The sequence below is a fragment of the Leuciscus leuciscus genome, assembly GCF_965113295.1.
Source record: "Leuciscus leuciscus genome assembly, chromosome: 16".
NCBI lineage: Eukaryota > Metazoa > Chordata > Actinopteri > Cypriniformes > Leuciscidae > Leuciscus > Leuciscus leuciscus.
In genome coordinates, this window is record NC_138740.1 from 13436310 (window position 1) to 13461338 (window position 25029).

The 25029-nt window shown below is 38.5% G+C and overlaps 1 protein-coding gene across 6 annotated transcripts in view; it reads left to right on the forward strand.

Annotated features, from left to right (window-relative positions):
• Positions 1-25029, forward strand: part of dbn1 (drebrin 1) — an 81083-nt gene that overhangs the window by 46224 nt on the left and 9830 nt on the right. For 2 of the 6 annotated variants that reach the window (XM_082141307.1, XM_082141306.1), the window contains exons 2-10: positions 6583-6638; positions 8658-8770; positions 10430-10519; positions 16226-16372; positions 17683-17760; positions 18656-18807; positions 18895-18958; positions 19296-19349; positions 21881-21995. In XM_082141307.1, coding sequence (XP_081997433.1) covers positions 6583-6638; positions 8658-8770; positions 10430-10519; positions 16226-16372; positions 17683-17760; positions 18656-18807; positions 18895-18958; positions 19296-19349; positions 21881-21995 — 869 coding nt within the window. Of the gene's footprint in view, positions 1-6582; positions 6639-8657; positions 8771-10429; positions 10520-16225; positions 16373-17682; positions 17761-18655; positions 18808-18894; positions 18959-19295; positions 19350-21880; positions 21996-23304; positions 23410-25029 lie in introns of all 6 variants that reach the window. The other 4 variants (XM_082141304.1, XM_082141302.1, XM_082141305.1 and 1 more) reach the window with 4 other exon arrangements.

Here is a 25029-nt window from a genome sequence, read left to right on the forward strand (position 1 = left end):
GTGTGGGGGATGTTTTCTTGGCACACTTTAGGCCCCTTAGTGCCAATTGGGCATCGTTTAAATGCCACGGCCTACCTGAGCATTGTTTCTGACCATGTCCATCCCTTTATGACCACCATGTACCCATCCTCTGATGGCTACTTCCAGCAGGATAATGCACCATGTCACAAAGCTCGAATCATTTCAAATTGGTTTCTTGAACATGACAATGAGTTCACTGTACTAAAATGGGCCCCACAGTCACCAGATCTCAACCCAATAGAGCATCTTTGGGATGTGGTGGAACGGGAGCTTCGTGCCCTGGATGTGCATCCCACAAATCTCCATCAACTGCAAGATGCTATCCTATCAATATGGGCCAACATTTCTAAAGAATGCTTTCAGCACCTTGTTGAATCAATGCCACGTAGAATTAAGGCAGTTCTGAAGGCGAAAGGGGGTCAAACACAGTATTAGTATGGTGTTCCTAATAATCCTTTAGGTGAGTGTATATATATATATATATATATATATATATATATATATATATATATATATATATATATATATATAGTAGTTATATATAGTAGTTATATATGTTTGTCGTCATCAGAGCTCGTGCTGCTGCTCTGGAAAAGCTGCTTACAAATCCTTATTTATGAATATTAAAATCGTTGCATTCATATTTTGATTCTATTGTATTCAGTTGTCATATTAATGTAATTGTTTTCAGTCGCATTTATTAATTGCAGTTTACATATCTACTTAATATGAAATGATAACATTTCGCCCTGTACTGTTTGACTTCTGCTGCAAACTTGTTTCGAAGGATTGCATGATGTTAAACAAGATTACACTTCAAAGCCTTAAAATGAATAGCATTTATGTAATATTTTTATTTTGTTTGTCGTGGGACACAAAAGGTGTTTTCTCAGTATAGTTCCATGCTGTGACTGACAATAGAACCATGAAATACACCAAAGCTGCAACATAAATTCACAAAAGTAATCAATTGCCTTAATTCAGTGATCTTAATCTCCATTCTCAGCAGCGACTGTAAACATCAGATCCCGCACTCATTATATATTTAAAAATGGCCACCTCAAGAATTTTTACAACACGTTTTTCAGCAGTGATATCAAACTCTCATTGGCTCTCGCCTGCTTCGTCACAGATAGCAACATTCTGTGTTTCCGATGATGCGTGTTTGATTTGTGCGCCTTCATGGAATGAATCAGGATAAGATTTTTCAGCGATTAATAACTTACAGTAAATTCTGCTCTGTCTCTCATACAAAACTATTATATACCCACAGAGGCGACTGCAACATATCATCATTTGGACTACTTTTGGTACCGCTTTTGGCATTTTTACAACGAATCACCATAATTATATTGTATTCAAGTTATGGTTTGCATTGAAATGTGAATAAATTAATAAAACAGAACGAAACAAGCACTGCAGGAGGTCATGTAGTGTTATTAAGGTAGGAATGCCTCAACGTTTCACTCACGCTAAGGGAACGCTTTAATTAGCATGGCTATAGAGAGTTTGTTCGCATGTTTCCCACCCTGCGAGACAATAGAGGAGCCCCCCAATCTGGGGCTTGAGCAAATCGCGCTCAGCTTCTCCCTGGGCTCGTTGACGCTCTGAGCCGCGTTTCTAGGTCATGAGAGTCTGTTATGAATAATAAAACGAGTCAGATTTAAATGGAATATTTATAGAAGCGCACAACAGCAAACGCTGCACCTCCTCCCTGTATTATTTTCTCTGATGTCTGTGGTATTTCTTATTTACTAATATTTCCTCCATCTTGTACTCTTTACCATAGCATATTCAGCTGTGTGTGTGTGTGTGTGTGTGTGTTTACCGTTATGTTAGCCAGGGGGGTCGTGAGACAGACTGTGAATGAGCCAGGGACCTTATGACTCAGGCTGAGGCCCCTGACGGGAATGGTGATATTTGGTTGAGGGGAAATGTTTCGGTGATGAAAGAGGAACTCGGGAGAAGGAGAGGTTTTAGAATTCTGCCCTAGATGTTTAATTGTGGGACCACTCAGTTGGAAAACAATTAGAGCGTAGTCAAGTAGGTCTATTTTTGTGCTGTAGGCTATATATTTTCCAGTGAACTTATTTTCAGCTCCTCTATAATCAACATAATAATTGCAGGTTCCGAGTAATCACATGCGATGGATTGGAATCTGTCAAATCTTTCTGTACTGGATACTCATAATGCATGGCCTTGCACTGGGGGCCAGTGTTATTCTTCTTCAACATTATTGTGTCTATCAGGCTCCTCCGTATTCTGTGATAAACCACAAACTAAAATAAACTTTAAGGGTTGCAGCTGAAGTTTCAGCAAAACCATATACACTCACCCTATGAGCGAATCTCAACTCATTAGTACACTTTTATTAGTGTAGCCTTCTGCTTAGGGTCTCCTCCAAGCAACCCCCTAGCAATGATGTGGAAAGCACCTACAGCCGCCGGAAAGGGTAAATATGGAGTTGCCTGCTGAGTAGGGATGCACTACTATTAAAATACTATTTTCCTCTTATGGCTGATATTAAAGAGTATCTATTGTGCTTTTTGTGTGTGTGTGTGTGTGTGTGTGTGTGTGTGTGTGTGTGTGTGTGTGTGTGTGTGTGTGTGTGTGTGTGTGTGTGTGTGTGTGTGTGTGTGTGTGTGTGTGTGTGTGTGTGTGTGTGCTTCTGTTTGAGCATGAAAAAGGTCTGCAGAGTTACAAAGCACAAAGTCAGTAAGCACAGTTTCTGATCTCCCTGAAACGCCTCCATCGTAGTCTTGAGTTTTCTTCCGGGAACGAACACATCACAATATTCCTCATTTAAATAATTCCCACCCAAGGTCTATGCAAAATAAAGGGGGCAAGGCCTGTTTTTTGTTCACCCCAGATCGAACTCTGTTATGGTAAGGGGTGTGTTTCTGAAGCATGTTTGAAGCAGTTGACCAATCACAACACACTGGTCCTGCCAACCAATCAGAGCACATTGTGCTTTTCAAAAGGAGGGGCTTTTGAGAGACTGGAACAAAACAGGGGTGCGTTCCTCTAAGCATAACTATGCTCGCAAGTTCCGTCGTTACCAACATAGTTCATCGATTTGTCGTTTCCCAAAACCATAGTTCCAACGAACATTCACAAACAGCATCGCAAACTTAAGAGGTTGGAACTACAGCTCTTGGGCTGATAATGTTTTTTTTTTATTTTTTTTTATCAAGCATGAAAACCTATTCTAGTAGATCCCAAAAACAAAACAAAATCAAGACTGTGTAAAAAGGGCATAATATGTCCCATTTTTACCATTTTGTCTGAATAAATGAAAAATAATAATGCTAAAACCAAGAATTTTAAATTAGACAAGTGAATTTAGAGATGCTGGAGATTTCGTTTAGTGTTATTCAATTATTAGTGTTTTAAACTTTAAATAGTTTGTTCACCCAAAAATTTTAATTTTGTCATTATTTACTCACCTTTATGTTCCAAACTCATATGGCGTCGTTCACCTTTGAAGCACAAATGAAAATATTGAGAGATTGTGTCTCTTCATAAGACTTTCTGGATTAAATAGCTAGATTATTTTTGGAATACTTTAACGCTTTTCCACGGCGTGGTACGACTCGGCACGACTCGGCTCGCTTTACTTTGGCTCGGTTTGCTTTCCCACTGCAGTTTAGTACCGCTTCAAAGTGGGTGATGATTCTCTCTGACCAATCAGTGATCTGCAGTGTTTACACGTCACATTTTAGTATCGGACGACTCGCTTGGAACCTCAACCGAGGTGGTACTAAAAAAGAAGTACCAGGTACTAACCAGGTACTACCCCCCCAAAAGTGAGTTGTACCATGCAGGGGAAAAGCACTTTATAATTTGTTACATTTATATAGCGCTTTTTCTGAGACCTCAAAGCGCTTCACATAGAAGGGGGGAATCTCCTCAACCTCAAGTTTCACAGAAATCTCTCAGGTTTCATTTAAAAATCTCTTCATTTGTGTTTCAAAGATGAATAAACAATCTTATGGGAGTTAATGATGACAGAATTTTCATTTTTGAGTTAACTACCTCTTTAAGTGGTCTTTAGATTACAACAAATGTTATCTAATTGCAAAAATAAGGTACGTGCATATGCACAATTTAATATCCCATATCAACCAACACCAATGCATTTATAAAATCTGTAATAACCAATATGATACCAACATTGCTTTTAATACTTGTTTATTGCGTTAAATGGCATATTACATTATTTTCAGACAAACTTAACGTTAAGAACATCGGATGCTGATGCACAAGTTAAATTGTAATTGACGAATGAATGATGGCAGAAGCCGTTACGTTGCGAAGAACGGATACTGTCCTAATGCTGTTAGTTCATTTGACAAGATGAACTGATTTCTGGTAGATGTAATTTACCAAAGCTGATTGGCCATTGCACACAACATTCCTCTCATTATGACACACAGGCAGATGAAATCTACATATTTCAAACACATCCATATCAACCCCGTGGACCTTCAGCCACTCTGACATGCTTCTCTGTTCTACCCCCATAAACATGTGACAACATAATTATTATTTAAGAGCTGTAGCGTAGTTTTACCCTTGGCTGCAGCCAAACTTTTTCTCTGCCAGCGCTCCAGAATATTTGCATGTGATTGTTTGCATTATAATAGGGGTCTCTTTGTAAGCCTGTCAGTATAAAGGCTGATAAAGGCTGGAAGATAGTGTCAGGTAAGGGAAGTCCTCACTGTTTAAATCTGCTTGTTTGTGCTTTGGACATGTTTTTAGCCTTGCGAATTATAAAACTGGCAGAAAAGTTCCACAGACTAGACTTTGATTAGAGCAACCACCTGACAACCATTCACAACACCCTTGCAGATAAATAGAAATGCACTAAAAAACACTTAGAACAACCAAAAAGCAACACCCTATACACAACATATCACAATGGCACTGGCACATTTTAGCATACTTTTAATGAGTACTTTTTGCTAAAAATAATAAACTTTTAAACAAAATGCTTAAAGGGATACAGTAGTCTGTATTCTGTCATAATTTACTCACCCTCATGTTGTTCCAAACCTGTATGAGTTTCTTTCTTCTGTTGAACACGAAAGAAGATATTTTGAAGAATGTCGGTAACCGGACAGTTGATGGACCCCATTGACTTCCATAGTAGGAAAAAAAATGGCCACCATCAACTGTCCGGTTACCAACATTCTTCAAAATATCTTCTTTTGTGTTCAACAGAAGAAAGAAACTCATACAGGTTTGGAACAACATGAGGGTGAGTAAATGATGACATCATTTTCTTTTTTTGTGTGTGTGTGAAATATCGCTTTAAGTGGGAACTACTGTAAACCTAATGTTTTTGTACACTTTAATTGTATGTTATTTAAAATGAAATAAAAATGTATTATAGTTTAAATTATATTTAATGCAATAAATCGAACTTAAGAGTTTTTTTCAACACACTTGAGTGGGAATTAAGTATATCTTTATATGTAATTTCATAATATTGTCTTTGAAATATGGTGAAAGTGAATACTGCCGAATGTACTGACAGGGATTTATGGTAAACTAAAATATACTTGTATGAAATGTAATTTCTATTGAAACTTGCATGCCATGTATTTAAATACATATTTGTAATTACACATTTGTACTGAAGTTGCAGTTACTGTTTTTATTAGACTTTAGGACAATATATTCTCAGCATTGTATATCAGTTCATCTAAACAGCAAGACACGCCATTTTAATCCATTTCCCATGCTTCATGCGGTAGCTTACGGCAGTAGAACTTCTGTTCCTCTCTTTGTTGTCTTTACTAGCGTAGCACCAAACTCCCACTCATTATTTTTGCAGTGATGGGGAATGAGATTAGCTGTGCACTACAGTATGTTAATGATTATCTCCATTATTTAAAGAACGAAACATCAAAGCCTTGGCATGTTACAAATGCCGGGATATATTTTATCTGAGCGTACGCAATTCATTAATATCTCTAGATATCGCTTGTACCAGAATCCTTTTCGCTTTTGCAGGTAAGCGTGAGAAAGGATGAAAAAAGCAGCAGATGCACTTTTATTAGAAGCATAACAAGTACTAGTGCTCCATATTTTATCCTCCTACACACACACAGCTCTCAGATGACAGAGGATAATGCCTTTTTCTCCTCGGAGCTAACAGCACCCTTGTCCCAGAGTGCACTGCTTTGGCCTTCTGGATAGAACGCATTCCAGTCTTTCAGAGATGAGTTTGGCAGCACTTTATTTTATAGTCCTGTTCCCCATGTACATACTATATACTTATAATAGCAGAAAGTGTAATGCATTAAAACACATGGCAAACAACCAATTTTAGATTTGCATTTTGGTTGCAATTATTTATGAAAAGATATAATGCATTATAATATACATTATGAATACTTTTATAATGCATTATGCAGAAGGGCTTTACGTAAAACCAATATTTTTGTGCAACCTCCTTCATAACTGTTATTATTCTTGCATTGTATTGTTGTTGTTGCTGAATTCTTTGATTGAACAGGCATTTACTGAATTTTCTCTTCTTTCTCTGTTCTCCAGGGCCTTATACACATATGAAGACGAGAGTAATGATTTGATCCTGTCTTCATCGGGAGGTAGGCTACATCTCAACATACCTCCTGTACAAATATAGACGATCTAATAATAACCGACCAGAATCTAGTCATGCACTAGACTGTGACTGATGACATTCATTTGCATTGTTGATGTACCATGATTATGCCGGTGAACGCCACCCTGCGATTATATCGTGACACGGAAGCCAAACGCATTAAATGTGATATTAACACTGTTGGAGTTGTGCAGGGACAAACATCTTTATTGATTTGCAGCTTATCTAAATAATCTTAAAACCCAATGGACTGTAATCCTGCCAGCTATGAACAGAACAGATCCCAAACACTGGCGTCAGTAACCGTCACTCAAATCTCACTACGTTTTCAAACTATTATGGTGCATCAAACTGTACGGTCTGTATTTTCCCTCAGAGCTGGAGGAGGGAAACCTGTCATTTCTCTCTGATGACAATCATTTAGTCTGTGACTGAGGGAAGGTTATTATTAAGGGCTGTGTTGATTAGCACAGAGGATTTAGAAGTTCGATTTGTTGTGGGAATTCTGTTTGCAAGAGATTTCCCGCAATGTTTATTTACAGTGAACAGTTTGATTTTCTTGTTCCTGAAGTATTTGTTTCTAAAGCCATCATTTTGCTGCAGTTTTCAACATCATATCTAAGCATTGTTAAAAATGCCTGTAAATATGACAATATGAGAGTGATGCAAACCATCCATCCAAACTTGAGATATTTTGTATAACGATATAACAAAAAATAATAATAATAAAAAAATATATATAGCTCAGCCAATCAGATTTCAAAGCAGAAAGGATCCAATCTATCCAATTGCAATTTCAAATGATCCGTTTAAATGACCAGGATTGGTATTATATTTAGATCAGTTTAGTGTACACAGAGTTGGGGGAAATTGGACATTGAAATTAAACACATGGAATTAAAATGTTTTTATGTGGGCAGTAAGTAGTGGGCTTATGTGTCTGCTACTTTGTGTAATTAACTTTTTCCGGAGCAGGAAAGAGCTTCCACCAGACTGTGTGTGTGTGTGTGTGTGTGTGTGTGTGTGTGTGTGTGTGTGTGTGTGTGTGTGTGTGTGTGTGTGTGTGTGTGTGTGTGTGTGTGTGTGTGTGTGTGTGTGTGTGTCTGTCTGTCCAAACCCTCTCCAGAGATTTGTTTCTGTCTATTGGCACATTACCTCTCATGAGAAGCAGTAACTAACCGATCAGTCATGGTTGGCATAATGGGCCACTTAAATAAGAAACGTTTGCAGCTAATATTACAGAATTGTATTATTAAGAATTATTTTGTTTTAACAGTTTTATTAAAAAACATTTATATATTTATAAAAAAAATACTACTACTAATATATACAGTGTGTGTGTGTGTATATATATATATATATATATATATATATATATATATATATACATACACAAAACTTTTACATTTATTTCAGAAGCAAAACTGCAAGACATTAAGACTATTACATTATTTAGAGAATATCTTAAAGTATTTTGAATTGATAAGTATTTTCTTATCCCAATGGAATTTTTAGTGAAAGTTTATGCTTAAAAAAAGAAAAATACTTCATTTTATTCTCTGAAAAGAAACTTAATATCTTATGTCTTATATCTTGATATTTTTGTTTTGATATTTTTACTGGAAAACAAGACTTTATTTAATAGCATTTTTTTTTTTTTTTTTTTTTTTTGCAGTCAAGCACAGTACTGTACACTACTAACTGCTATAGAAAAATGTCTCTAACTATCTAACAAAAGCAACAAAAAAAATTCTGATGGTGGTGGTGGCCAGACCCCACACATATCCCCCACAATCCTATTTCCTAAATAGTAGTTAAGAAATGACTACTTCACTAAAGATCCAACATTTAGAAGATTAGACTAGAAAGCATGTTCTATTACTGTGTGGTCGGCCAGTATGGGCCATATTTTGACTGAAAAACAAGAAAAAAAAATACACTACTAACTGATGGGAAAAAATTGACTTTTCTTTCTAAACTCTGTGATTGTTGTGTTTGACAGATGGCGGTCTGGCAGAGATCGCAGTCACCTTCGATAACACCCGGATCATGTACGGTTTCTGCAGTCTGAAGGAGCCCACGGCAGCCCTGCCGCGCTACGTCCTCATCAACTGGGTGAGATGACGTAACAACCTGCGCTCAGTGACACTGACATTTTGCAAGCCGTTAGCAAGAACACTTCAGCTCTAGAGGTCGACAAAGACAGAGCAGTCAACATAACCACAGTCAACCGACATCAGTGCCGCCCTTTAATTATACATGCATTCTTTTATCTTACAAAAGCAGGAAATAATTTTGATATGGTGGTGGGAGCGAGACCCCAAGTCTAATCCATATATTTAGCCCCCACAATCCTGAATTAGTAGTTATGAAATTACTACTGTATTTTGCTAAAGATCTAAGATTAGATTAGATTAGAAGATACATTTTGTTACTGTGCACAGCCTGATATAGGCCAGTATAACAGTGACTTGAAGGCATTTTGAATTTTGAACATGAGTTGGAGGGCAAAAATTATAGATGAATCACTGTATAATCTTGCTTAGAATAAAGAAAATGTAAGCCTCCAGTCATTTATTTTAGCTGTCCAATTAAATGATTTACACTACTGGTCAAAAGTTTGGAATAATTACATTTTTTGTTTTATGTTTTTGAAACATTAAGTCTTTTATGGGGGCAGTTGTGGCCTAAGGGTTAGAGAGTTGGACTTGTAACCCAAAGGTTACTGCTCAAGAAACATTTCTTATTATTATCAATGTTGAAAACAGTTGTGCTGCTTAATGTTGTTGTGGAAAATGTGATACCCTACCATTCAAAAGTTTAGGGTAAATAAGATTTTAAAAAAGAAAGAAAGAAATTAGTACTTTTATTCAGCAGGGATGCGTTAAAATGCGTAGGATGCGTAGTTTCCACAAAAAATATGAAGACTGTTTTCAACAGTGATAATAAGAAACATTATTAATAATAGAGTACCAGTAATATAATTGGGCATTATCATTTCTGAAGGATCATGTGACACTGAAGACTGCCGTAATGATGCTGAAAATTCAGCTTTGCCATCACAGGAATTAGTTAGAAAATAGAAAACAGTTATTTAAAATTGTAACAATATTTCACAATATTACTGTTTTACTGTATTTTTGTTTAAATAAATGCAGCATTGGCAAGCATAAGAGACTTAAAATAAAAAAAACATAATTATTCCAAACTTTTGACCAGAAGTGTAAATCATTCAATTTGAAGTTTGCACCAGTATTTTTAAGTGCATACAAATACTGCATAAAAAGCAATTGCGCACAACTCATATGAAAGACACTCTTAAATACTTTCATTATTTTCTTATGTTCGTTTAATTACAAGCATGTTTTGTACTTTGTATTTTTAGTACTTATCTCTTTATGTCACACTCACAGCAATTATTTTAAATTGTGTGAGCTTCTTTATTTTGAATGGGTGCTGATCAGAGAAGTATCTCTATTGTTAGTTGAATTATTAAAGTGACAGTCTCTCTTTAAATGTATTGGCGCCTTGAAAATGCACCTAATGGTTGCAGTGGAAGACAATGTTCACCTCAATTTTAGGTTAAAGGATGTTATTATATGTTATTATTTTTGGTTTTCTGAATGCAGTGGGAGGTTGTAACTACCTAGGGGAGCAATCTGAGACCATTATGTATTGGCAGTACTCTGAAGTGTGCTAGACTTTTAAAAAAAAATTTATTCACACTGCAGTTGAATTCTCTGAATAAACACAGACTTGACAATGTGTGTTCAGGTTGGTGAAGATGTGCCCGATGCCAGGAAGTGTGCCTGTGCCAGCCATGTAGCCACCATAGCCGAGTATTTCCAGGTGGGTCTCCCCAAGGTAAAACAAACATCTTTTACTTCCCTTTTAAATTAGGTAATGACCCATTTCAATGATATATGAACCCATTGTCACTCATTTTGACATCATCTATCCTCTGAGCATGCGAGGAGTGTTAGCTGTTAGGTTTCATCTTTTCTAACTTTCCTGAAAAAACTGTCTGGAACGAAGGAAATGTGATTCATCCAAAATAATTTTCTTTGTTAGTGTCGGGGTGAAGCTAGCAAAGCAGGTCTAGTTCACCACAAAATCAAATAAAAGAAATAAGAAATTATATTTTGCATGAAAAAATAAAAGATCATAATGTGACATTATTTTGGTGATTAACCATGTTCCCCTCCAATTCCCATTTCCTTAATGTTTACAAATCTATTTACAATCTTATTATCATTATGTAAAAAAGTATTTCAATTAAAGTCTTAACTTTTACAAGGTATTTACATTTCATTGAAGTTCATTTGACTGCCTTTACATATGCAGATTGTGTCCAGACAATATGATCTTCATTACTTAGTTACAGTAATGAGAATCAAATGGGAATCATCATTGAGAATAATGAAGTTTAAATAAAAAAATAAAATATCTTAATTCACAACAATGAGAATTGGTGAGGAAATATGGCAAATTGTCATTAAAATAATATTCATTTAATAAATCGCCTCAGGTTAATATGTTACCCGGCTCCCTGAGAAGGGAATGAAATGCTGTGTAATAGAGTTGTCACAATGGGAGCGCTTCTGCGCGACTGATGTCTGAAACACATGTGTAAATACACCAATCTTGATTGGCTAAGGTGATGTCAAGTTACGTAGCAAAGCACGTAAGCATGACCATAAAAGGGCACCTGTGTCACAGAATCTCCAGATTTTAATTGTCTGAAGGAAGCCACAAAGGCACACCCGAAGTGTGGCAACGCAGCGTCTCGTTCCCTTCTCAAGGAACCGGGTTACATACGTCATCAGAGACGTTCCCTTTTGAATGTAACTCAACGCTGCGTCATGTCATTGCCCCAGTGGGAATGTCAACAGCCCACTGAGGAAAGATGCCTGCCCATCAAAGCCAAAGTTGCCAAGCTGCCGCAAAGTCTGACAGAGGAATAATTTTTACGACAGTATCGGTTTGTTCAAGGCCCTGAAGCAGCGAACTTGAGGGACCACCCGAAGTAACTGAAGGGAAGATTCCCTTGTGAGCGAAGATGGGGCAAATGGCCCGTCGGACACCTCCACCTCCTGAATCACCAGGGGTGGCAGGATAAGTAGAGACACCCCCTGAGAGCCCCAAAGAAAATCTGGTACACAATATTGAAGTATGCCCAGATTCCCCCTGGGAGGGGACGCTCTTAGGGATTTTGGATAGTGCTTTGTAAGATGCTACATACCCGGGTGGAGTGAGCTCTGACACCTAGAGGCGAAGCCATTCCACACGCCTCATAGGCCAGAGAAATTGCATCGGTTATTCAATGCGAAAGGCATTGCTATGTGAACACAGGTGCTGCGACCTCTAGGTAGACCAGCATTTAAGTGCATAAATGCCACTGGCCTGAGCGGTACACGTAAATCCTAAGAGTGTGAATAGGTGAAGCCTTTCTTGCTCCAGTGATTCATGCAGCGGAAGAAGACATGAAGTATGACCAGATGTGCAGTCACATAAGCGTGACTATTTCTAACTCCTCTGAGCCAGATGCGGACAGCATTGGTTCCTCGTTAGGATCAGAAGAATTCGCAGGATTCTCAAAAGATGCTCTGAGTCAGTGGATATAGCAAGAGAAAGAGGGACACCTGTCTTAAGCTCCTCCAAGTCCACCTGCAAACCCCATGATCTAAGCCGCCGTGCTGCCTCAATAGGCACAGAACCCGAACCAGAAGCCTGACTCCCATCCCTCGAGAAGAGAGCCAGGAAGGAGCGGTAAGCCTTATGGAGAAATGCTCACAATGAATACGGTCAGCCCCCTTCAAGGACTGACCAAGCATGTTTTGAATGTAATCAGGTCTGGGGTCCAAAATCCAAGCAGGAGGAGGTTGTTCTAAAAGGTCCTGCAGATCTTCTGCTCTTCTAAAGAAATAATTTAGTAATTGAATTGAAGAGCCACTTAAAAAAAGTCACAGCCTACTCTGTGGCTGACTCTTAAGGGTTCAAATTGAGCTTCTGATAAACTTTTCAGGACCACAGGAAGGGGAATGCAGTCAATGCAATTCAGTACACGGATGCCCATGAACAACCTTAAATGTCCTGATGCCCTCTGAAGAGGGAGGCGGGTGCCACACTCCGGCAGAATTTCTGAGCAGAGTTCAGGTGAGATCCCGCTAGAAACTGCTGCTTCCCAAAACACTGGTTAGTAAAACAGGTTCTTGAGGGAAGAGTGAGCACCCAATACTGTGGTGTGACACTTACCTCAGAGGGAACTTGCCCTCAGGCCACTGAAAGCCATAATAGATGAAAGAGATAATTGCTCCATTCAGCTCCCTGAACAGCTAACTGGCAGGGAACAGCCAAATTTTGCAACTATGTGTCACGGATCTATGAGAGAGGACTCAAGCGCAGAATGACAAGGGTTTTATTGATAAGACGAGAGATGGTGGGTGAGGAGGTGATAACAGTCCAAACTGTAGAAAGGGAACGAAGTACAATGACAGGCAAGCTGAGAGGGTGGCCGCCGAGACCAGCCCAAGGTGAGCAGGCTGGTGTGCTGTGGTTGATGTGCAGCACAAGGCCAATGGATGCAGCGAGAGACAGACAGGATCATACAGCACACGTAGATAGACTCACAGGGCATGATCAATCACTGCACCGGTCTTGCTGCTTGGCAGAGAGAGGAAGCAGCTAGAGAAGCTCAGCTTGCAGGGCTTGAACAAACAGGAGACACAACAGACACAAGACAAGGTATCCAGGCACTATCTTCAACTTGAACAATGAAAAGCGATGCACAAGGCAGCACACAGAAGTACACTGTGGCAAAGTAGGCACACACAACGAACTGGCAAACCAAGAGGGAAAGAGAACTCGTTGTAAAGGGAGCTGAGAACATGAGGAACAGGTGTGCACACTTCGACAAAGAACAGGGGAGCACACTCAGACTAACAAGGACTCATCAACAACCAAACAAGGCGGCGTGGAAATTGGTAACAAGGATGCAGGAACAGCAGAGCACATGGCCAACACAAACAAAGACAGAGCCATGTGCTCAAGCACAATACAAACAAAGACATATTGAACAAAGACAGGACTGTCAGTGGAAAACTCTGACACTATGGGACTGATGGGACAGTCTGGGCAAACTGCTGTAACAACCTTACGTGTGTCCACAACACTCCGGCAGCATTGCTGGGTGGAGATTGGCTGAAACCCTACTGGAGATTGCTGTTCCCCCGAAACACCATAGGTGTTGAATACATTCTGGGCATAATCCCTCAGGAGACTGCTTCTTCCCGTAACACGGAACTTGGTGGGATAGCAAGACAACTGCTTGAGGGACATCGAGGAAGAGTGAGCGCCCATTTTATTGTGGTGTATATTTATATTTACAGTATATGCATAGAAACACAAAATTGTTCTTTTTTTCCACTGAAACGACTTTAATTAGAAAACAGTACATTTATTTGCAGTATATGCATAAAATATCTTTTAAATAAGTTTTGTTTTGTTAAATGAGACTTGGTCATGTTTTCGTGAGATTCACACATCGAAACATAATTGGTGTTTTCAGAAGTGCATCAGAAGTGTTCATTTCAAACATTGACTCATAATGCATGAATTTTTTACTAATATGTATTTTAGTGCTTTTCAATACCACCTCTGTTGTTGTTTAGGCTTTCTCTATGGCTTTGTTTAAAAGCATGCCTCTTTAGTTCTGCTGTAATTCAGTCCTGTGCTCCAGCAGATAAGAGTAAATCTAGTCATGTGGGTGGGCCACAGAGTCTTGTTGGGTTTGTTGGATGTGTGTGTGCTTCTGAGTGTATGCACCTAACTGCTGGTATTGAGCAGCAGAAGATGTTTTTAGATGACTAACTCGCTCCTCTTCATGGCTATTGTGTTGGAGGTGTCTGTCGGTGTGAGGCATCTGAATGGGGGGCCACTCTGCTTTTCAAGCCTCTCAATCTCTTCAACGTGGGTGCGTGGGTGAGAAAGGGAGAGAGAGAAAATGGAGGTATTGAGGTAGAGAAACTCCATGATAAACATCAGCGAGACAACCAAGGCCGCCGCAGAGATTGTGCTTTTGGGTTGAAAGAGAGACGGTGCTATCAGGAATGAATTGATCTAAAGTGCCAGTCAACTCACCGGTTGCTCTTTTTGAGCTACTGAAAACATTGATGGCAGTATTCATGTGGCTATGTCAGAGAAATACACAAGAACTAGATTCAGTCGGTTTGTTTGATATTCTTACAAAAGCTTAGTTAGAGGAAGAGCTCTATATTCTGTGATGCTCGCACAAGCACATTGAAGACTTGTTTTGTCTTGCATGAAAAGCCTAATTGCATGTGAATGAATCATTCATACTCATTCATAGTTATTCCTTCATATGTTATTAACTGCAGTTATTCACTTTGGACTAATTCTTTCATTAATTATGTTATTGATGAGTTGATAATGCACACCACTGTTCAAAAGTTTGGGGTTAGTACGAATTTTTTTATTTTATTTTTTAAAGAAGGTGATACTTTTATTTATCAAGAATGCATTAAATTGATCGAAAGTTACAGTAAAGACATTTCAGATAAATAGTATACTATTTATTGAAGAATGCTGAAACTCACAATTTCACAACAGTATAAGAAACAGCACAACTTTTTTCAAAATTGATAATATTAATAAATGTTTCTTGAGCAGCAAATCAGCATACTTTAATGATTTCTGAAGGATCGTGTAACATTGAAGACTACAGTAATGGCTCCTGAAACAAATTCCATTCCAATTCCAATGGAATTCCAAGTCCATATTTAAAAAAAAAAAAAAAAAAAAAATGTTTTCAATTGTAATAATATTTCACAATATTATTGATTTAAGTGTATTTTGATCAGATAAATACAGTCTTGGTGAGACTACATTACAAATCAAAACATTATAAATCTTACCTACCCCAAACTTTTGAACAGTAGTGTAAATTTTGTTGCAGTTGCACCAATTGAAATTATGACACGGCATTAGCTAGAAAAATTATATCTTGATATTTTATAGCCTTATTTTCAATATATGTGTGTATTTGAATAGAAAATGCCACATGAACATCAAAAATTCTCTTAAATGGACAACTATTACCATATTTTTACTGGTTTGCGGAAATGAATCAGACTTCCAATCTCCCAAACCCCTTCTTTTTAATGGTGGCACAAACAAGTAACTGAAGAAGACTTGTGAACCAATCCCATTAAATAGACAGTTTGAACTGATTCACAGAAATGAATCAAACTTACCAACACTGATCAGACTTTTACTACTGGACTGTAATTTTTAAACATTTCCCTCACAACAGTCTCATACAAAGTCACGTGACAAGGTAGAATCACAAAATGTCTTTAGGAAACCTGTCAAGTAGAGTCGGTCAATGCAGCCTGATGCTTTTGTGACTTTCTTCTTTTGTCTGACTCTCTTGTGACAGTTAAAAGAGTTCTCGTCATTTAAATGCGCGGTTGATGCTGGTTGCCAGGTGACGTGTGTGTGTGCGTGTGTGTGTGCAGCAGTACTACTGATGAATTTCTTCTCTTTCTTCAGGGTGTTGACGTCGTCGTGAACGCTAGCACCATAGACGACATCGACCCCTCAGCCATCGGACAGAGGCTGACCAATGGGACGGCTCCAGTGGCCAGCCCAGTGCTGAGCCGCCTGCGGACGAAAGACGAGGAGAACCCAGAGAACGTTGTGCGTGATTTTGTTTGCATGCACACTGGAAAGGGGTCGACTCAAGTTGTCTGTGAATGGCTCTCTAATAGTGTGATGTCTGACACAAGGGCACAGCCTTGTTGCTGTTTTTAGAGGAAAGTGCTCTTAGAGCCACATTGTTGATTCAGAGGAACTGAAACAATGATTGCTTATGTACCATACGAAACAGACTTTAAAATAACCTAGATCCTTCCTGCTGTTTTGCTCACTTATCTGAATGATAGTCTCTGCCAAGTATACACTACGTCAAAAGTTTGTAATAATTATAATTTAATGTTTTTTAAGAAGTCTCTTTTTCTCACGTTAAGTAATATTGTGAAATACAATATGAAAGAACTGCACTGTAAATTATGATCAATAAGTTCTACAATAATGTTTTTACATTGCTTTAACTCATCAAAGTAACTTTTTTTAAAGTTATACAAGATTCATCTAATTTTTAAGTCAGTTTAATTCAGTTTTGAATATATTTTAAGTGTAATTTATTCCTGTGATCAAAGCTGAATTTTCAGCATCATTACTCCAGTCTTCAGTGTCACATGATCCTTCAGAAATCATTCTAATATGATGATTTGATACTCACGAAACATTTCTTATATTCAGTGTTGAAAGCAGTAAAAACTTTTTTCAACATTGAAAATAAGAACTTTTATTAATAAATAAGCACTAATTGGTGGCAATTGAGCAGTAAATCATCAAATTAGAATGATTTCTGAAGGATCATGGGACACTGAAGACTGGAGTAATGATGCTGAAAATTTTGCTTTGATCACAGTAATAAATTACATTTTAAAATATATTAAAATAGAAAACAGTTCTTTTAAATTGTAATCAACAATTTCAGAAACATATAACATATGCAAATTGTATGCTTTATTGTATCCCCTAAAATTTGGTATTAACCAATAGCATTTCAACCAATAAAATTCAAGAACCAAGTGATGTTGGTATAATCTAATCACAAAGCCAGTTTGTTCTCCACAAGGATAGTAATGGCAGAATTTTTTGGTCTTGTGGGGACATTTTTTGGAAATTGTTTTTTTGAAAATCTAAATCTGTAGAAAGTTTTCTGTGATGGGTAGGTTTAGGGTAGAGGATAGAATATATAGTTTGTGGAATATCCCCATAAAACATGAAAACCCAACATATGTGCTCTCTAGCTGACTTTATGTTTGGAGAAGAAACAAACTGTCCCCATAGTGCCTCCCTTGGATCAACATCTTTGTCCTTAGCTGGCTGTCCAATTAAAATGGCCAGTACTCACACTTCCCCTTTCCTCCTGACCGCAGGGCACCACCTACCAGAAAACAAATGCAGAGATCGAGATGAAGAAAATCAATCGAGAGGAATTCTGGGAACAAGCCAAGGTAGAAATGTTATACTTTTGTGTTTCTGCTGCTAAGATGCTTGATCTGAGACGCTGAGGATGGCAGTGTGAACCACTGTAACCAGTGTAAGCACAATGTGACGCTTCATCTGACTAGCCTCTTTGTTTTAACATTAATGAGGAAGTGCTTCTGTCAGATTATATTTCAGATATAAATATACTGTAATTTTTTATATATATATATATATATATATATATATATATATATATATATATATATATATATATATATATATTACATGGCTTGGTTGAATTCTAATGTAGAATGTGGTCTGTTATTTCTTGATAACAAACCGCTGCGAAGTATAACACACCGTTGCCATGAAAAACAGAGCGTTGCTATGGACGCAGGATTCTAACCGTAGAGACGGAACGGACTATTTTCTTTAGTGGAAGCAATACAATCGTTTTTAAATCAATAAACTCCTTTTTAAATCAATATCTTGTCTCAAATTATTGATTTATTTGGTAGGTAGCCATGTAATAAGCGGGATAATGTAGGGCGGGTTGTTATAGCGAATACAACCCCGACAGGCTGATCAGGACCCCGACGCGAAGCGAGCTCTACATTATCCCTTACATATACACAGAATATCAGAACATCAACATTTGAAACATTTATGTAAAGAACTGAAAGACTTCTTTCAGACTTCTTTATATATATATATATATATATATATATATATATATATATATATATATATATATATATATATATATATATACATATATATATATACTACTAATTACAATGGATAAAATGGAGGCCCAAAACATTGATTTACTGTTCAGTATTGTGTTGTACAATGTTTAGATCTATCTATCTTATTTAAATACATTTTACTCATATTTTTCTGATGTGTGTCTGTTTAAAGCGGGAAGAGGAGTTGAGAAAGGAGGAAGAGAGAAGGAAGATTGCGGAGGAACGGCAGCGCTTTGAAGCAGAGAGGATGGAGCTGGAGAGAAAAGAGCAAGAGGATCGAGAGAAGCGGTACCGCGAGAGGGAGCAGCAGATCGAGGAACACAGGTAGGAATGACGCCACAGTCGCCAATACCCATGACCCTCAGCCAGACATTATTATGATGCTATCTGTGTTTATATGCGCGGTCACAGGAAGAAGATGCTGGAGGACGAAGAGGCCAAAGAGAGGTCAAGGAATCAACCCTTGATTGTAAGAGTGCGTGTGCTTTGCATACAGTAAACCAGGATTTGTGTCTTAAAAGATGTTCTGGCCTGAAAAATGCAACGAATGCATGATAACCAATGGGTGGTAAGACCTATGACCCATGTTTCTTCAGTAATATTGTGCCTGTAATAAGTGGCTGCTGAGTGGCCAAGGGCAGTACACAGGCTTCAGAAGTATTTACACAAAATCTGTTCAGATTTATTGCACCAGTCATTTGTAAAGTAAATAAGTTACAAACATCGGCATGTGGAGGAACCCACATTTAACTGTTATAAAAACTTTTTGCTGCCCCCTGCTGGAAATAAACGTGCACTGATTCTCTTTACAGACAGAGCCCAGCTGTGAAGACCCGAACCTGGAGAAAAAGGAATCAGAGGTTGAGGTGGGTTGAAACAGAGCTGTTAGAGCCACACTAACATCGCTTCATTTCTCAGATAAGTGTATTAAAAAGGAGAGCAGACCCTAACAAGCTGAAATGTGGAGCAGATTTGTTTTATGTGTTATGATGACAGATATTCTGCTGGGATTTACATGTGGGTCAGTGGGATTCCTCGGGCTATTTAAAGACAAGTGTGTTTCTGTGTGTGTGCAGTCGATAGGATCTTCGTGATGAGAAGGGGCCAAAAAATCCTAATGCAAAACTATCTTACCTGCGCAGCATGTAATTATTACATTTAATACACTACCGGTCAAAAGTTTGGTATAATTAAGATTTTTTTAAAGGGGTCATGACCTGCATTGTTTTATTATTTTATAATGTTTCCTGAGGTGCACTTATAGTGTTAGTATGATTTTTACATCAAAACTTGTCATCATTTAGAAATAAAATGTCATTTCCTACCCTGATTTTACCCAGTTTTAAGGAGCGTGCCTGCTGAGAGACTTCAGTGTAAACGCCCACTGCTGTGATTGGCTGACAGCTTTGCATAAGAAATAGCTAGTATTACATGTGGACGTTTACTACGTTTTTACTATTACAGCTCTCAAAGTTATCTAATCATGAAAAGTGTTAATTATAGCATTATATTTAGATCTATAGCATTATATTTAGATTGTGGCATGAAAGGTTGCAGTGATGAGCATTGTAGCCAATCACAGACATGTTGAGTGCATGAATGCAGTGATCTCGTCATTGCAACTGCTTTCATCATAACTAACAATGCAAACACAATGTAAATAAAAGAGTTTTGGCGAGAGTCCAGAACTCAGCCACTGAAAAACATACGCTGTTTGATTGACAGCTCCAGCAATTGTGAAGGGAGCGTAATTTGATGGCTTTCTATATATACCGTGTTTTCCATACTATAAGGCGCACCGCATTATAAGGCGCACCTTCATTGAATGGCCTATTTTAGAACTGTTTTCATATATAGGGCGCACCGGATTATAAGGCGCATAGAATAGAAGATACTGCAGTCAAACGTTTGACTGGGTTTGCGTTATGCAGTGGTCACCAACCTTTTCAAGCCTAAGATCACATCCAAAGTCCAAATGTAAACCAAGATCTACCACTTGCAAAAAAATATGAAAAAAACAAGTGGCTGAGCTGTAAAACCTTGTTTATACTCGACGCGTCCGCATGAGCGCGAAGGTAATAAAAAACTAATATCCGTCTGCTCGGGCAGATTCGGCTCAAAGTCGTGCATCTTCGGATGCGGAGGCGCGCGCGCGGCAAAATGACGTCATTGTGACAGCACGCGCGCCTCCGCATCCGAAGATGCACGACTTTGAGCCGAATCTGCCCGAGCAGACGGATATTAGTACATCTCATCACACCGGCACCCAGTTTGCGCGTCTAAATCAGTTGTATGGTCTGGTGTTCAGTCTAAAACAAAACAGTTGCGTCAAGTATAAATGCCTCGTCTGTTTGGGGAGGTGCGCGCGCAGTCAGCGGAGGCTCGCGCTACGGTGCCAGGCGAAAGTATAAACAAAAGGTTTAAGTCAGCGGTTGTTTTACAGACATTAATATAAGGCGCCAGATCCATATATAAGGCGCTCCGGATTATAAGGCGCACTGTCGTTTTTTGAAAAAAATAAAGGCTTTTAAGTGCGCCTTATAGTGCGGAAAATACGGTAATTTAATCACAGTTTAAATAACAGATTATTTTCATCCTACTAAGAGAAACAATGTGAAGTTGACCGTTTAGTCACTGGTTTGATTTACTGACACATAAACAAAGAACATCTGACAAGTACCTACATGAATCATTTCATATCAGAAATCACTGGTCACAGATCAGGCATTAGAATTAACACAGTTACTTACATGTTGTGGCAATACTGTCGAGTCCATATCGTAAAAGTCTATTTGCAAAGCCTGCGCCGAAATTGCGACTGATTTACCAAAGAATCCACAGTGAAATGTACAGAATACAAATAAATAATGCTCAACTGAGACATTCACATTGTTGAAAATAAATAACCCCATTCCTAGCATTAGGATCCTTTGGAAGGTAATGTTATTATAGGCATTGATCTTCTTCTGAGGAGTCTGTCTTTTACCTGTCATAGATTGGCTCATTCCACAACGAGTTGTTATCTGGTCTTGGTTACAATAAAAGCTGTTTTTGGAGTAACAAGGAAGTTTTCAGTTCTGAAACTTACAGGATATTCTTATAGAATGATGATTATGATGATATGTTAAAAGCTCAAGGGAATTTTGATTTCTTGATTTTTCAGCATCATTACTCCAGTCTTAAGTGTCACATGATCCTTCAGAAATCATTTTAATATGCTGTTATGGTGCTCAATTAGGCCTATTATTGGTGCTCAATTATTAATAATTTTATTAGGATCATGTGACACTGAAAACTGGAGTAATGATGCTGAATTCAGCTTTGCATTACAGGAATAAATTAAATTAAAAACATTTGACCGATAGCATTATGTATTAAATATTAAATATGTTTATAGGAGGCAGCAGCTATCATTGCCCAGAGGCCTGATAACCCACGGGAATACTTCAAGCAGAGAGAGAGAGCCATAGCCAACAGTGTGGACATCTCACCAGTCACCACGCACAGGACCGGTAAGATCATAGTGAATGGTGGAGAAGAGGAGGAGGAGATGCTACTGATCCTCTGTTTGTCCTGCTACTTGCTCTTCACTTGTCTCTCAATCTGTCATTTAACAAGAATTGAACAACACAACTCAGGAGAGACCATCTGTCTGAAATCTCTGCTCTGAATCACCATGACCGATTTCTGAGGGTCATAGACAGATTATTCATATAGTTAAATTATATAGACAGATAGATATTGATATGTTTATATAGAGAAAAGAGGTTAAAGAGAGAAGCATCTAAACTTCATATATGCTGGCTGGCTACAAGTTACTGTAAACCACAGTTATAAATGTGAGAATGTCTTCAGAATTATAGAACATGATTATGTATGTGCTAAAACATGCTGGTCATTTTGATCAATATAAATACCCAACATTTCTGTGTTGTATGTATTTTTTATCCTTAATCCACATGCTAACACTATGCAATCACGTTTGGAATGAATTGGTTGATTGTGCTTTGCTAAGTCATGGAGTTTGCTGGTTGATGTTGTTTTTAGTTGAGAAAATACTTTTTTGGTCCAAATTGTTGTTTTGCTTCGTACTACAACTTATTTTCAACTTTATCACAATAGCTTCAATTGTGCCTTTTGGAGGCTAAGTGAATCAATGCTATTTTAGAGAAACCATCTTAAACCAGCAAACCACCTTAACCTAGTTTTCAACAGGGATGCTAAAGCAAAGATTAATTTACTGTCAAAAAGCTTTATTAGTGCCATTTTCCAACAGACTGTATGATCCTGCTGAACAATGCAATATTATTTATGGGTGATTGTCTCATTTCATTGTTTATTTAAGATCATAGACTTTTCAGTGTTGGAGTGAATGTCAAACTCCTCACTACCATCTGATGTTGAAGGGTGTGAGACCATCACACTAACAGCTGTTTTCTTACCTCTCTCCTTCTACCTTACTTTCTTTCTCTCTATTTCTTGGTAATTTCTTTTTTTTTCTTCTGCTCACTCCATCCTTTTGGTTGTTGACATTTCCTTTTTAACCATCCGTCCATTCCATCTCTCCTTCTGACGATCCTGGATCATATTTACCCTCTACCCAATTGGTGCACATCCTTCATCACTTCTGTTTTGAACTCGTGCTTCTCTGTCTTTCTGATCTTTCACTTTTACACAAATTTCCTCCCCTCTCTATCCCTGGATTTATTTCCTCATGTCTATCCGGTTTGGTCTTCTTCTGTCACACCTGTGTACGTCGCTCTTTGTGTGTGTGTGGGTGTCCATGTGTCCCACACGATGGTCCCGTCTCCTGTTTACCAGGCCGCTTGGACAGTCCATTCTTGAGGCAGCAGCACAGTCCATCCGATTGCAGCCCGCCCCCTTCTCGCACTCCGCCCCATAAGCGGCGGCAGCCAGGTCCACCTGGTAGGTACTGGACAGATCTTGCTGAGGGCCACTGCATCAGCGTAGGATCACCAAGTCACCAGTCTAGCCTGTAGCCACTCTTCTTACTGAATTACCGTTTTTCTTTTGGCTTCCTCAGCAACACTAATCACATTCACTGTAGCTGCACTGCACTGGGACGCACTAGGTCTTCCAGGGTTAGTATGTGCTAGTATTAAAGGGATAGTTCGCCCCAAAATTAAACGTCTGTCACTATTTACTCACCCTAATGATGCCCCAAATCATTATGACTTAGTTTCTTCTGTGGAACACAAATGGAGATATTATGCAGAATGTCCAAGCTGCGCTTCTCCATACAATGACAAAAAAAATATTATTTTCTCATGTAACACAAGCAATCAAACCAACATTAGGCATTTTGAGTTGATGCATTTAAGAAAAACTTCTTAAATGCCCAACATGGTAATAATTAAAAGAAAAAAAGATGAGAACGTGCATCCGTCGTGTAAACAATACAAAACTTTTGCCTACATCATGTGAACAATCTGCTCATTCAGGCTATTTTGAACAAATGTGCATACATCACACAATAGGTTATACAGACGCTTAGAGGTTTAAAATTAAAAGAACAAATAGCCAAATATGAGCAATATACTGCAAATTAGACACCTTTGGTGGTCTTCAGACTACAGAGCGTGAACACAAATGATTTTATCATGATTTTAATGTTTTATTAACAAAGTTCGGTAGGAGCACGTTCAAATAATCTATGCAATCAAGTCGTCAATCACAATTACCACTTCTATCCTATCAGCATGAGAGGAAAACTTATACACAGTTGACTCATCTACATTCCTCGACAGTTTTCAGCATCCCTCCCATCCCTACCACAGTCAGGAATACGGGGGGAGTACTCTGGGTTTCGGGCCAAATACCGAGCTCGGAGCGCTCTCCTCGGACAGCACGCAAAAATACACATACCATTTATTCTATCTGACTTATTTGTAAGTGTGAACTCATGAAATAAGCTCGGGACCATTTTAAATCAGCTGCCTATCAGTGGGTACCGAATTGAGTCGAAATGGTCTTGGCTATCGGACCCGCAATCCGCCCATGCCTATTGATTCTCGACCCGCACTTGCACTGCAGATGACAACGTAAATATTACTCCACCCGTTACATAAAATATTAGCGGTTCACCCATCGGATACCCTCGGGCACCCACCCACGTGCAGGACTCGGACTCCCAAGGCTTTGGGGCCAACAGCCAGGGTTTTTTGGCCTGCCGAACACTTTGGTCCAAAGCCAGCCAATAGAGGCTTAATGCGTTAATATGCTGGTATTAGTACGCAACACATTTTTGTACATTTGGATAGATGCTGCATAAGTAGTCCAAATGATGATGTGTTGTAGTCGAAGTCCTCTCTGGCGAGATACAATAGTTTTGTATGAGGTACAGTGCAGAATTTAAGTTGTTAATATCTGAAAATCTTATCCCGATCCACTCCGTCAAACACACATCACCTGAAACAGGGCATGTCGCGATCTGTGACGAAGCAGCAAGAGCCAGTGTGCGTTTGATATCACTGCCATAAAACATGTCATAAAGCTTCTTGAGGCAACAATTTTGGAATTAATCAT